At 37.8% G+C, this 13,504-nt stretch overlaps 2 protein-coding genes across 5 annotated transcripts in view; both read left to right on the forward strand.

Moving 5' to 3' along the window:
- The window catches only part of dmrt1 (doublesex and mab-3 related transcription factor 1), a 346,340-nt gene that overhangs the window by 247,146 nt on the left and 85,690 nt on the right, over positions 1-13,504 (forward strand). The window lies entirely within an intron of this gene.
- The window catches only part of smarca2 (SWI/SNF related BAF chromatin remodeling complex subunit ATPase 2), a 111,245-nt gene that overhangs the window by 56,083 nt on the left and 41,658 nt on the right, over positions 1-13,504 (forward strand). For all 4 annotated transcript variants that reach the window (NM_001044775.2, XM_073949888.1, XM_073949889.1 and 1 more), the window contains 6 exon segments: positions 11-57; positions 223-389; positions 547-710; positions 5,266-5,493; positions 10,569-10,646; positions 10,818-11,036. In NM_001044775.2, the coding sequence (NP_001038240.1) occupies positions 11-57; positions 223-389; positions 547-710; positions 5,266-5,493; positions 10,569-10,646; positions 10,818-11,036 (903 nt within the window).

Consider the following 13,504-nt stretch of genomic DNA (forward strand, 5'->3'; position numbering starts at 1 on the left):
ATCTATTCAGGAATCCTTTGCTGAACATTTGGGATTTCCAAATGGCATTATCAGCGGGTGAGTATACATCAAATCGAGCGTTACATAACCTTAAGAGTTACCATGAAGTGTTCATTCATGTCAATTATGGATCACTAAACTGACCGCGGGCTCTGGACAGTGGAGGTACACCATCATAGATTTGACATTAGCGTTGTGCTTTTTTTTTTCTTGTCCACCTAGCCCTGACCTGTACCGAGCCTCTGGCAAGTTTGAGTTACTGGACCGCATCCTGCCCAAACTGAAGGCCACCAATCACAGAGTGCTTTTGTTCTGCCAGATGACCTCCCTCATGACCATCCTGGAGGATTACTTTGGCTACCGTAACTTCCTTTATCTGCGTCTGGACGGTCAGTAATCAGCGCAGTCCTTCTTTAATGTTTTCCTGTCCTTTAGGGCCTTATTTCTTGGGGGTTTCCAATTGGAAATTTTAATAAGTGTGATCACACAAACATGCTGCCCTTTCTCTTTCATTAACACTCCTTTGCTGCTGGTTTTGTCCTCCAGGAACTACAAAGTCAGAGGATCGTGCGATGCTTTTGAAGAAATTCAATGAGGAAGGCTCCCAGTATTTTATCTTCCTGCTGAGCACCAGGGCGGGAGGTTTGGGGCTGAACTTGCAAGCTGCAGACACTGTTGTGATCTTTGACAGCGACTGGAACCCCCACCAGGTTTGTGTGATTCACTGCTGTGATTAGAGAGGAACTAGACAGTCGCATAGCAAGTTTTCAGCTCAGCAGTCATCTGTCATCTCTAGATCTGACTTGAAATACATTTCAAAGTGCATGTTTGTTTGAAGTAATCGTGGAGGTCTGTTTTTCTACCCTAGCAGAAAAAAGGTAGCTTTTTCTTTTGATTTTTTTGAACTGTTATTTGATTTTGATTACATCAAACCTTTATAAAAAAATTTTTTATCTGTAATTATGGTCTTAAATCTTAGGTTCTTTATTTAATTTTGTTTTATTCTTTTATTATATTATCTGAAATTATCCTGTATATACATTTTCTTTTTATTTTTAATACATTAAAATATCTTTAGGCAATGCAGTGGCGCAGTAAGTAGTGCTGTCACCTCACAGCAAGAAGGTCGCTGGTTCGAGCCTTGGCTGGGTCAGTTGGCGTTTCTGTGTGGAGATTGCATGTTCTCCCTGCGTTTGCGTGGGTTTCCTCCGGGTGCTCCGGAGTTTGCATGTTCTCCCTGCGTTTGCGTGGGTTTCCTCCGGTGCTCCACAGTCCAAAGACATGGGGCACAGGTGAATGGACCCTTCGCTAAGCCCCGCCCTCCTTAGTTACTGTTGCTATGCCTGTCAAGCTTTATTGCCTGCAACGTCTATTACAATGTGTATGCGCCAGTTTCAGACATTGCCAGGGATAAAATTAGTCATTTTTTTCCAACAGATAAGATATCCGAGAAAGCCAGACAAAAAAGGACAGCAGTATGCATTACAGGGGTAGATTCACGACATAATAGGCAACTGATTAGAAAATAACCGGATCAAAATTGAAGCTAGCTTAGCCTAGCCGCCTCATACGCTGACCATTCAACAGCTCAGTTCATGCACAGCAGGAAAGGTGACATTTAAAAATAATTCAGTAAAACTAAATAAACCCTGATTTCTCTTTTTTAGCCAAAAAGCCTGATAGATTAATTGTTGTGCAATGAAGTATAGCGTTACTTACCAACTAGGAAAAACGCATGGACAGTGCTTCTACATCATTAATTTATAGAAAGAACAGCCAAGAAGGGGAAATAGATGGATTTGTACCAGATATTAGCATCATTTACCCATAACAGTGAACACCTATCACCGTCTGTACGTATGTTTGTGTGCTCTTTATAGCGTTTCTATTCTAATTTACAGTTAAGTGAAAGAGATAAATACATTGAAATGCAAATCAAAGTATAAATAGCAGAAGTGAACGAATAGATTTTCCCTACCAGCAAATATTAATCCGATGCCAAATATAAAAGCAGACACTAACCCTCTATAGCATCGTCACAGATGAATAAATCTCCAAAAGACAGACGAAAACATCAGTGAATTGTAGCTCTGACATGGACATCGAGGCTTATAAATGACTGAAAAACAGCTGCTTGTAAAGTATACTGATCGCAAGTGCTCAGATTGTGATCACATCTCGGTTTTGTTCTGTTGATATGTAATTTCAAATATTCGAAGCTTGAAACAGATGGAAATATGATTGCTATTTGTGTGACTCCAAAGGCTTAAATGGAGCAGTGCTCATAATATCGAGCGAAAAAAGAAAAAGACAGCTGGGAAACATGACCTGTTTTGTATTTTTGTAATAAACACACTTTAGATCTGTTTAGGGTAAGAGGTGTGTGAGTTATTGCCGTCTATGACTGAATGTGTCAGAAATATCGAAAACAAAACTGACTTAACACCGCTCCTTTAGCACCCCTCACAGAGATTGATCCATGCTGGCATTTCTCCCCTTGGGTTTTAGGTTTTGAAAAGGGAAAAAATTCCACCACCCAGTCCAAACTTTAAGGATACCGGGTATCAGATTTGCACAATCAATATGCACAGCGCTTTGGCCTGTTTCCCTCGCTCGAAAGCTTGACAGAGCTCCTGCGCATAGCTACGGTTGCTAAGCCACGATTGGTGGGTGGCGTTTTTTGGGTGTGGCTTAGCGAAGGGCCAATTAGGTAGGCTGAATTGTCCATAGTGTATGGATGTTTTCCAGAGATGGGTTGCAGATGGAAGGGCATCCGCTGCATAAAACATATGCTGGATAAGTTGGTGGTTCATTCCACTGTGGAAACATCAGATTAATAAAGAGACTAAGCTGAAAAGAAAATGAATGAATGAATAATAGCTTTAATTTAGTTTTCTGGTCATTTCCATATAATTAAAATTTTAATTACTTTTACCTACATAGACACTGATTGTACTTTTGCCAGTTCTCCTTAACTAGACAGCCTGAGTAACAGCAGCTGAAGAGTACTGTATAATGTGCATGTTACTTTTAAGGCTATATTTGACAGATTTCGTAAAGGCTTCAGTACTTTTTGAGGTCTCTCTGCAACTTGACACTTGTGAGGGCGACTTGGCTCTATGACAATGAGATGAGACCTCAAATTTAATATTCTGCCACTTGTCACAAAGCACATTTTGCATATTGACTGATCTAAAGTGCCTGAATTTTATTTTATTATTTTATTTTATTTTATTTTCAGTCCCAAGTGGAAACATGCCTGTATAGGTAGTTGACATCACATAAGATAATAAACACTTGTATTAATTATAATTTTTCATAAAAAAATGATGGTACTGTATATGTAATAAGTATATGTAAGTCCAATAAAATTGTTTGCTTGAAGTAGAGGTCTGTGCGTGGCTATAATTTATTTTGCTTGCGACTGCTATTGGGTAAAACTTTGAGGTGTTATCACATTGTCCATAGGGTCATTTTTTTCCATTTGTGTATATGACACATGTAAAAGAATCCTATACATCAGACTTGCCTGATATGGGTTTCCTAACAGTAAACTGACCATTTTTAATGCAAGTTGAAGGACAGCCAATCTACACTTTGCTCTCCCATGTTGGTAAAGACAGCTTTGATGACCGTTATGCAGATGATGCGTGCACAGACTGTGCCAATAAAATGCACATGCAGAAAGCACTGGTCCATGCTTTCAGCATGTGTAACAGTCAAGAGCACTGGCTGTACCGGTGCTCAATAAGATATGCTATTCCAAAATTATATTGGGACACTGGAGCACTATTGTTAGAGCGACCGCTTCAATTTAAATTACTGATGGTTTTCTCAATTACCGCATTTTATTCAGAAATTTATTTGCATCGCAAGAAATCTGCTTGGGTCCCACTGCTGGACTTTGGGACCTGACCAAAAGTCCAGCAAGTCTTTGTACATGACCGTGAAGTCATGTACAAAGACTTGCGTGGAAATCCTCCTAAACATTGCGTACGCACAAAGGTGCAACATGCAGGAGCGCAAAACCCCTCCCTGCCTCCTCCCCCGTATGAATATGCTAATGACTCTACTTTGGCAAAACCCAACGAAAAAGCAATGGCAAAAGCAAGCAAAAAGAGAAACTTTGAACAGAATGTGAATTGAGGGTGCTCCTTTAGGAGGTAGACCAGAGAAAAACGGTGTTATTTGCAAGTTTGTCCTCCGGAATTAACAACAAAAGAAGAAAAATAGAGTGGGGAGAGTTTAGCTGATGCGGTTAACACAGTTAAGTCTGAACATCGCACTGTGGATTAAAAAAAGAAATAGTGTTATTTATAGTTGTAGATGTTGTAGTACACTCAATAGTCTCAGTGGCGCAGCTCGTAAAACGCATGTTAACATGTTTTGACACGTTCGAGCATGAACTCTGTTCGAATCCAGCGTCAGATGAACTCATTCATTCATGCATCATATTTTATTTGCACATTTATTGAATGGAAATGTTTCTGATTCACGCATGCAAATTCATCTTCAGATGGCGCCTTTATAGCAATGTGCGTGCAGTAGATAGCTCCGATTACATTGGGAAAACCGGCAACCGCTGCAAATAGCGCTTTAATGTTTGGCTGGTCAACTGTATGGTATGGAAACCTTATATACCTGCTAGATGAACCTGTCTCATACAGCTGCCATTGCACGGCTCAAAGACTCTTTGTAAAGTGCAATTTAACACAACTGCCTCTAGGAGTCGCCAATGGAAATAAAACAGACACGCAAAAAAAAATGTGCGTACGCCAACATTCCCACGTTCATTTCATCGTTAGTAAATCCAAACGTGAGCGATTCTGAGCGTGAAACCTGGCGTACGCAAAGTTTTTGTGCATACGCAGCATTGATACATGGCCCCAGGCCCCAGATTTCTTGCTATGCAGGAATGCAGACCTTTAGCTTAAAGTATATCATCTAAAACATTTTGTTTACGCCTGCAGACAAAAGTAAATTTGTTGTTGGCGTTTGTAATGTATGTATATATTAATTGTTTTTTTTATTGTTGTTTGTTGTGTTATGTGCCTTTGCCCCACACATTTTCAGCAGAAGATGCTAATGTTAACCCATCCATCCTCCTCCACAAACAGTGCACAGAAAGTCACAGTGATTTGCATCCATTTGTTCTTCCTTTAGAAAACAAATCAAAGAATGCACTATGCCTCTTTTTAATTAAAATCCCCCACTCTGATTATTATTGATCTAATAATAACACGCTGCTGTGATTTCCACCACCAGGACTTACAGGCCCAGGACCGAGCTCATCGCATTGGCCAGCAGAACGAAGTACGTGTGCTGCGCCTGTGTACCGTCAACAGTGTGGAGGAGAAAATTCTTGCGGCTGCCAAGTACAAACTGAACGTTGATCAGAAGGTCATTCAGGCAGGAATGTTTGATCAGAAATCCTCCAGCCATGAGCGCAGAGCTTTCCTACAGGCTATTCTGGAGCATGAGGAACAGAATATGGTGAGTCACTGTAACAAGATCCGCTCTGAGTTATTGTTAGACTTACTAATTACATCTAATGATGCACCAAAGTAAAAAATTACTTCAAAAAAAGTAAATAACAAGGTTGCTCCATTTGTAAAACTGTTTGATGGCTGCATGATTCTGGATAAATTGAGAAATGCCTTTTTTATCATATTTATTATCATAATTTTTTTTAACACCTTAAAGAAGGGGTGTCCAAACTCGGTTGGAGCTAAAATATGCAGGACATTGGTCCTCCAGAACAGAGTATGGACAGCTTTAAAGGGACAGTTTTATCAAAAAAGAAATAAAAAAGAATCATTGTTTAGTCTCCTTTATGTGGTTTTAAAGCTTTATGAGTTTCTTCATTTCTTCATTTTCTTCATTTCTTTTGTGGAATATAAAATGAAATATCTTGAAGATTGCTGGTTGCTGGCTTCCATAGTAGAAAAAATACCATGAAATATATTATTTTGAGTATAACAAAAGAAACTCAAATAGGTTTTGAAGAAGTAGAAAGTGAGGTAATAATGTAAAAATAAAACATTTTGGTTGAACTTTTTTTTTTTTTTTACATAAAAGCATGTTATTTATTAAAGGTTCAAGAAACCCTTAACTACTTTTAAAAAAATGACAGATTTGTGTGTTTTGAGCATCAGTTAAGACGACGTTAGCACCTTTTAGCTTTTTAATTTTGGATAAATCTGGATAATTTTGAGCTTTTGTCAGCTAATTCCATCTTACGGGTTTAAAATCATTTTTGGCGGCATCAGAATCAGAGATGTAGCATTTGTCTGCCTGTCCACGTGTCGGTTTCTCATTATTATTCATAGCTGAGTTTCCTTATCCTTTGAGAAGACCCTGCTTCTTAGTTATTTATCCGAGCATGTGATTTCCGATGACAGACCTGCCAAGTGAGACCGTGACCCCGCATGGCATGCAGTATTTAGCCATACGTGTAGGGTCATATGTGTTTGTTATCATAAACCATGGAGTTTGTTGCATGGCTTTCCCCACAATGCTGTCCGGGCTTCTGACACATCCAAGCTGTTGTTGTGCTGCAAGCATTTTTGTGAGGAGAGCATTGTGAGAATTGGAGAATGGTGGACTTTGTCTTTTATCAGTTGCATTCGTTACTATTCAGACACATCGCCTATATGCATGCTGCTGTGTTCGCCTATATTTAAAATCTTCCATATTACCGGCAGGGATAATGGTGTGAATAGATAGGGCAAGAGACCTGCTATCCATTGTGTCTGTATTCAGACGCGGGAATTCAGGAGGATAGAACTCTATATATGTGTAGCCTTTGACTTTAAGTGTAACCTATATATTTTATAATACAGTTGAAGTCAGAATTATTTGCCCCCCTTTGAATTTTTTTTCTTTTTTAAATATTTCCAAAAATGATGTTTAACAGAGCAAGGACATTTCCACAGTATGTTTGTTAGTTTTTTTTTTTGTTGTTTTTTTTTTTTGAAGAAAGTCTTATTTGTTTGATTTCAGCTAGAATAAATTCTTTTGTTGTATATTGTTTTTATTTTTTTTAAAGCCATTTTTAGGTCAAAATTATTAGCCACTTTAAGCTATATATTTTTTCACAAGTCTACAGAACAAACCATCATTATACAATAACTTGCCTAATTACCCTAACCTGCCTAGTTAGAAGTGTCTTGAAAAATATCTAGTAGAATATTATTTACTGTCATCATGGCAAAAATAAAATACATCAGTTATTAGAGATGAGTTGGTAAAACTATTATGTTTAGAAATGTTGAAAAAATCTCTCCGTTATACAGAAATTGGGGAAAAAAAATAAACAGGGGGGTTAATAATTCTGACTTCAACTGTATGTAAACACAACTATGGATAAACTGTCATATATGTAGCAGGGCATTAAATTATTTAATGTTTATTTCTTTGCATTTTAACTTTGTAAACTAAAAAATCGTGGGTCTCTTTTATGGTTTCCTCACATTTTTCCCGTGCTTAGCCTGTCATGTCCACTCCTCTCTCTTTTCATAGCGCACCACACCAATCAGTCTATTTAAAATTGTTTAAATTGTTTCAATTAATTATTTCTTTCCTGGGACTTGGTTGCAGTTGGAAAGGCATCTGCTGCGTAAAACTTATGCCAGAATAGTTGGCAGTTCATTCCACTGTGGCAACCTCTGATAAATAAAGGACTAAGCGGAAAGAAATTGAATGAATAAAACTTTTTTTTTTGAATGAATGATTATTCAGTGACTCACTCAAGGCTTTTTTCTTCACAAATTATTCATTAACAATTTTTAACTTGCATAATGCTGCAACTGATTTTTTATTTGCTGCACAGTGTTATGTATTTAGTTTTGATTGCTACTGTGTTTATATCCTTTCTATGAACCTTCATCCCAGTTCTTGTGATGTTCTTTACTGAGACAATTCAATGCTCTGTGGTTTAAAAAAGCAAAATAAAGCTAAAGACCAAAGCTGTTTCACAACTATGCACATTCACTTTGCCGCTGCGTTAACACAATTTTTTTTATAATTAGCACAGCAATCATTTAGGAATAGGGCTGCATGAATTTGAAGGGGGAAAACATGACACCAAGACAGATGACTTGAATAGTTTTTTAGATTTTGTTGGGAAGTGCATCTGCATAAAATGTTATAAACAAACTACAAGCAAAGATAAATACAAAAGAACCAAGATACAATAGAAATTGAAGATACAAGATACAAACTAAAATTCATTCATTTTTTCATTTTAGTCCCTTTATTAATCTGGTGTCGCCACAGCGGAATGAACCGCCAACTTATACAGCACGTTTTTAGCTTACCCAATTCACCTGTACCACATGTCTTTGGCTTTTTTACCCATGCAAACGCAGGGAGAACATGCAAACTCCACACAGAAACGCCAACTGACCCAGCCGAGGCTCTAACCAGCAACCTAGCGACCTTCTTGCTATGAGGCGACAGCACTACCTACTGCGCCACTGCGTCGCCATGCACAGAAATACTAAAGTTATTATTTTGTGCAAGTGACAGGGAAGTAACGGCTTAAAGACATTAGCAAATGATAAACTTTCACTCTATTTTTTTAACTTAGGACTGAATACACAGGTCACATGTATCAAAGTATGGCATCTGGTCAACTGTGATGCCTACTTGACGTTTTGACTGCTGCTCACTTTGCATCGGATGTTAAAACAATATTTTGTGCTGTCCAATTTAGGGATAAGAATGTGCATGCATCAAGATGTAATCTTTTAATGATTAATTGTGTTCCTATATAGCCGGTTTACATCTAGTCACTCGAAAGACTGACTTGCTATCCATTTGGCAATGTGTATTCAATTTTCACTTCAGCACCAAAAAATGTCTTAGTAAAATGGATATAAATAAATATGCAAATACAACAGAGTTCAATTTTGGAGATGATGCCAATACCAGACAGTGGAATTTTCTATTGAATGCTCTTGTCGCTCCACACAGTAATTAGGGTTTCTCCATCCATGTGTCCCGTTTATGATTGCTTTGCTTGTGTGCATTGCAGGGCTCTCAAATTTCTGTATTCTAATGTGTGGAAGGGGTAAAGTCTTTAAAAGTGAACAGATGCATTTCATCTTAGCCCAGTCTTGTCTTCTGTGAAGGTGATCTAAACAACTGTCTTGCTTTATACAATTTATAACGTAGCGATCAAAATGAGAGAACAGCAATGATATAGCACAAAGACAGATAACAACAAAAATGCCTGAAGATTCAAGAGGTGTTTGAATGACTTTGGTGTTTGTATTGGGTGTTTCATTTTTTAATTTTCGACTTTAACTGCAGTTTGGTGCTTGCACTTTCATTCCGGAACATTTCATGCATGCCCCCGTGACTAACAAGATATTGGATGCGATAATAATCTGCTAAAAGAGTTTTGTTTTAATGGAATTTGATACCTCACGCCGAATGAGAGAAAAAATCCTTTCGCATTTCGCGATATATGTGTCTGTGGTCCATCTCTGAATTGATAAGTGCAGAGAATAGAGTCAAACAGCCGTGTGTGTTGAAACTATCTGTCGCACAAGCGGTGAAAATCCTACACGACAGTAATAGTTTGATTGCGGTGTTTACATGTCTGTACTGCACTAAAATTAGCATACTCCAGATGTCTTAATACGATTTCTGTTTAGTTTTATTATGACCTCAGAGTACATTATGAAACAGAGTAATGTCTTCATCGATTAAAGTCAGAATATTGGTTCCCATGTAAACGTACAGTACTCATTGTCTTTCATGGGCGACCAGCTTTTTTGTTAGAATGAGTTAGTGACATTATAAAGATGCATTATTCTAGAAATCGCAGATTTGAAATGACCAACTTTCTATCGTAGTTCTCTAATTTTTGCTACACACCAGTAAGGCATACAAAAACATAAATAAATTATTCAAAATGAAAAGCATTAACAGGAATGTCCACCCAAGGTTTTGTCATAACTTTCTTTTACATCTATCTAAAACTTTAGGTATTTCTTTCTTAGTAGAACATAACAGTTTAACAATGTTTTCACAAATGAAAAAGCTGCAGAAACAAAAACAGCCATTTCCAACATCACTCCTGCTTTGAAGGAATGTCAAACTGAGTTATTGTAAACATCACTCACTATATAATTTTACCACTACAAACCCCTAACCTTTTTTCAGCATTTTGTTAAAAAAAAAAAAAAAAACGCTGTTCATCACTGACCTGAACATATTTTACTTTGACCTATAAGAGAATGCAATTCAGCAGAGACCAGAGTCAGTTTTGCTGTTGAATTTAATTGAGACAAAGGCTAAAAGAAAGATGTTATTTTTCGTAGACTAGTTGGAGTGCAGTTAACCTAAGCTGAAGTTCTTATGGGAACAGTACTACGTGTTTCTTTTTTGTCTGGTAGTGCCTGTTCTGATACTAACATTATTTGAAAAGCAAAATGGTCTGAGGTGCCTTTATGTGATGCTAATTAGAAATCCCCTTGGCAGATCTGAAAAAACTAGTCACTCATTAAGTAAATGAGTTCTAAATATGTTTGTTGACATATGTGTCTGTGTGATACTAGGAGGAAGATGAAGTTCCAGATGATGAAACACTCAATCAAATGATTGCTCGTAATGAGGACGAATTTGAGCTTTTCATGGTAAGTCATGGTAAAATTGCATGAAATTTACTGCTTGCACAGATATTTCGGTGCATGGATGATTCACAGTATTATTGTCCCTTAAAAAGCAAATGAAGTCATTTTAAGACTACAACTATGAAACTTTTCAATTACTTTCAAACTTATTCAATCTATAAACGCCACTTTCAGCGCATGGATTTGGACCGTCGTCGAGAGGATGCTCGCAACCCTAAGCGTAAACCTCGGCTAATGGAAGAAGATGAGCTGCCATCGTGGATCCTGAAGGATGACGCAGAGGTGGAGCGGCTGACCTGCGAGGAGGAGGAGGAGAAGATTTTTGGCCGTGGATCCCGTCATCGTAGGGATGTGGACTACAGTGATGCGCTGACAGAGAAGCAGTGGCTGAGGGTATGCTGCTTGTGTTACTTCATTTTACTCCATGACAAATATGTAAGATGACATATGGCATCGTAGGGCTGCATGATAAATTGAAACTAAATTGCTATTTTGATTATTTAGAAGCATGGGAATCTTGTCAGGGAAGTACGGGTGAATCTTGTCAGCCAGAGGGTGATCTTATGCAAATATTTCAAACAGCCAAGGCGAAGAAACAGCCAGGAAATTCTCATTGCATCTGCTTAAGCGCAACATTTACACTATATTTTATTTTGAAGGGCTCATGTAGGGGTCACAAATGTATTCTTTAACACACTTCTGCATCATCTTAATTAGACAATCAAGGACTTGTGCCTTTTCGTGTTTTTGTCAACTTGATGACACCTAAAAAAAAAAAAAACCCAAACCAAAATGACGACTAGTATAATCTATAGACTGCACTTTTGTTTATTTATATATTTATGGTTTTATGTATGTATTTTTTTAACATTTTAATTTATTTTGTAATTTATAATTATTTAATTTATTATTTTGACTTGTATAAATATAACAGTAGTAGTCTGTAGAAGAATACCATACATGTACATTTACAGGTAAACTCAAATTCTGAGGCTCCATTTTTACCCTTCAAAACCATTATTCCAAATGGCTCTCAGTTTTGGGCACTTCAGTTTAGAATCACACTTCTTTATGGCAGCCATAATTGCTTTCACTTTCAAAGTGTTCTTCGAGTGCAGTATAGGCCGTTTGGAATGATCTGTTAACTGCTTTCATTGATTCAACATGACTAATCTTCACCACACTATGGAATCCTCTCACAGAATGATTTATTTCAGACACTTGACTGAAGTCAAGAGTTTAGAGTAAAAATGTGTTATTATATGTGGTATTTTCACACTCTTTCAGATGTAGCAACACAGTCATAGTTCATAGAGAAGCTATGCAAACAGAGTGATTCATAATAACCCCATAATTATTTGTGATTATAAACACGGATTTGCGTCACTTTTGAGTGAAGTACGACTCTATCCGAAAGCATTTGCTGGGGTTTAACTACTGATAACAGAACTGACATTTTGTTTACTAAATATGCAAAATGATCACGTTTGATTAATTGTGCAGCCCTATGGCATAGACATAATCCCATACATAAGATAAAAGCTCTTGTTTCCACAGCAACAGATTGTCTTACACTGTTTGCGGTGGTCTTTATTGTACTGAATGCATTTGTTACATGAATATAACTCCATTTTGACATGTTCAAGATGTCAGGTTGCTTTCTCTTGTCATATCTAATATTCTGTATAATTTTTTTTTTCAGATTTATTTTAAATGATGACATATATAGTGAATTTATAATTTGTTAGCATTAACTCATTAATAGACATTAGTAAGCAGTTTATAACTGCAGATACAAATGTTCTATATTTGACTTAAGCCTGGTTTATACTTCTGCGTCAAGTGACCGGCGTAACCAGCTGTGCATTTATACTTCTGCGCACTGTCTCTGTTGGTCTGCATTAACACTTCCGAAACGCTAGTTGGCAGTGAGGTGTAAATGTTCCTCTGTATCGAGTTTCTTCGCTGCTGTTTTGCTTTTCCTGAACATTTCCGGGATGTAGAAGTGGCTCAAACTCGCTCATTTTGAGGCATGAACCGGCGGACGTGCAACAACTTTAACTATGAGGTAAACACAAAACAAAACTTTCCATCCGGAGCTCCTTCACGGGACTCCACACTTGTAAACAATCGCTCCATCAGGCTCGCACCATACATGCACCTCTCGGTCCCGCCCAGACTCGTCAGCGCTACCAAGCCGACCAATCACAGAGTTTGCGCTACGAGCCGTTGCGACGTGTAGTTACATTTTTGAGAGGTGCACGTCAGCGACGCCGATGGCCGTTGGCGAAAGGCTATGCGTCAGCGCACTAGCATACGCCAGCGTTTGACGCAGAAGTATAAATCAGCCTTTATAAGTACATTTTATAATGTGCCTAAAAATTGTACTTTCATAATTTGTGACCGATTAATTTTTCATGACTAAATAAAGTATTGCATTATTTACAAATCATTTGAATATAAGAGTAGTTAGGTTTTCAAGATCATTCATAATGAGTTAGTAAATGATTAAAAAACTATTAAAATCAACATTAATCGCCTCACAGCAAGAAGGTCGCTTTTTCGAGCCTTGGCTGGGTCAGTTGGCATTTCTGTGTGGAGTTTGCATGTTCTCCATTATTCACGTGGGTTGCCTCCTGGTGCTCCGGTTTCCCCCACAAGTCCAAAGACATGCGGTACAGGTGAATTGCGTAAGCTAAATTGTTTGTAGTGTATATGTGTGAATGGATGCCTTCCAGTGATGGGTTGCGGCTGGAAGGGCATCTGGTGTGTAAAACATATGGTGGATAAGTTTGCGGTTCATTCCGCTGTGGCGACCCCAGATTGATAAAGGGTCTAAGCTGAAAAGAAAATGAATAATT

This window comes from Danio rerio, chromosome 5 (genome assembly GCF_049306965.1).
Source record: "Danio rerio strain Tuebingen ecotype United States chromosome 5, GRCz12tu, whole genome shotgun sequence".
Classification (NCBI taxonomy): domain Eukaryota; kingdom Metazoa; phylum Chordata; class Actinopteri; order Cypriniformes; family Danionidae; genus Danio; species Danio rerio.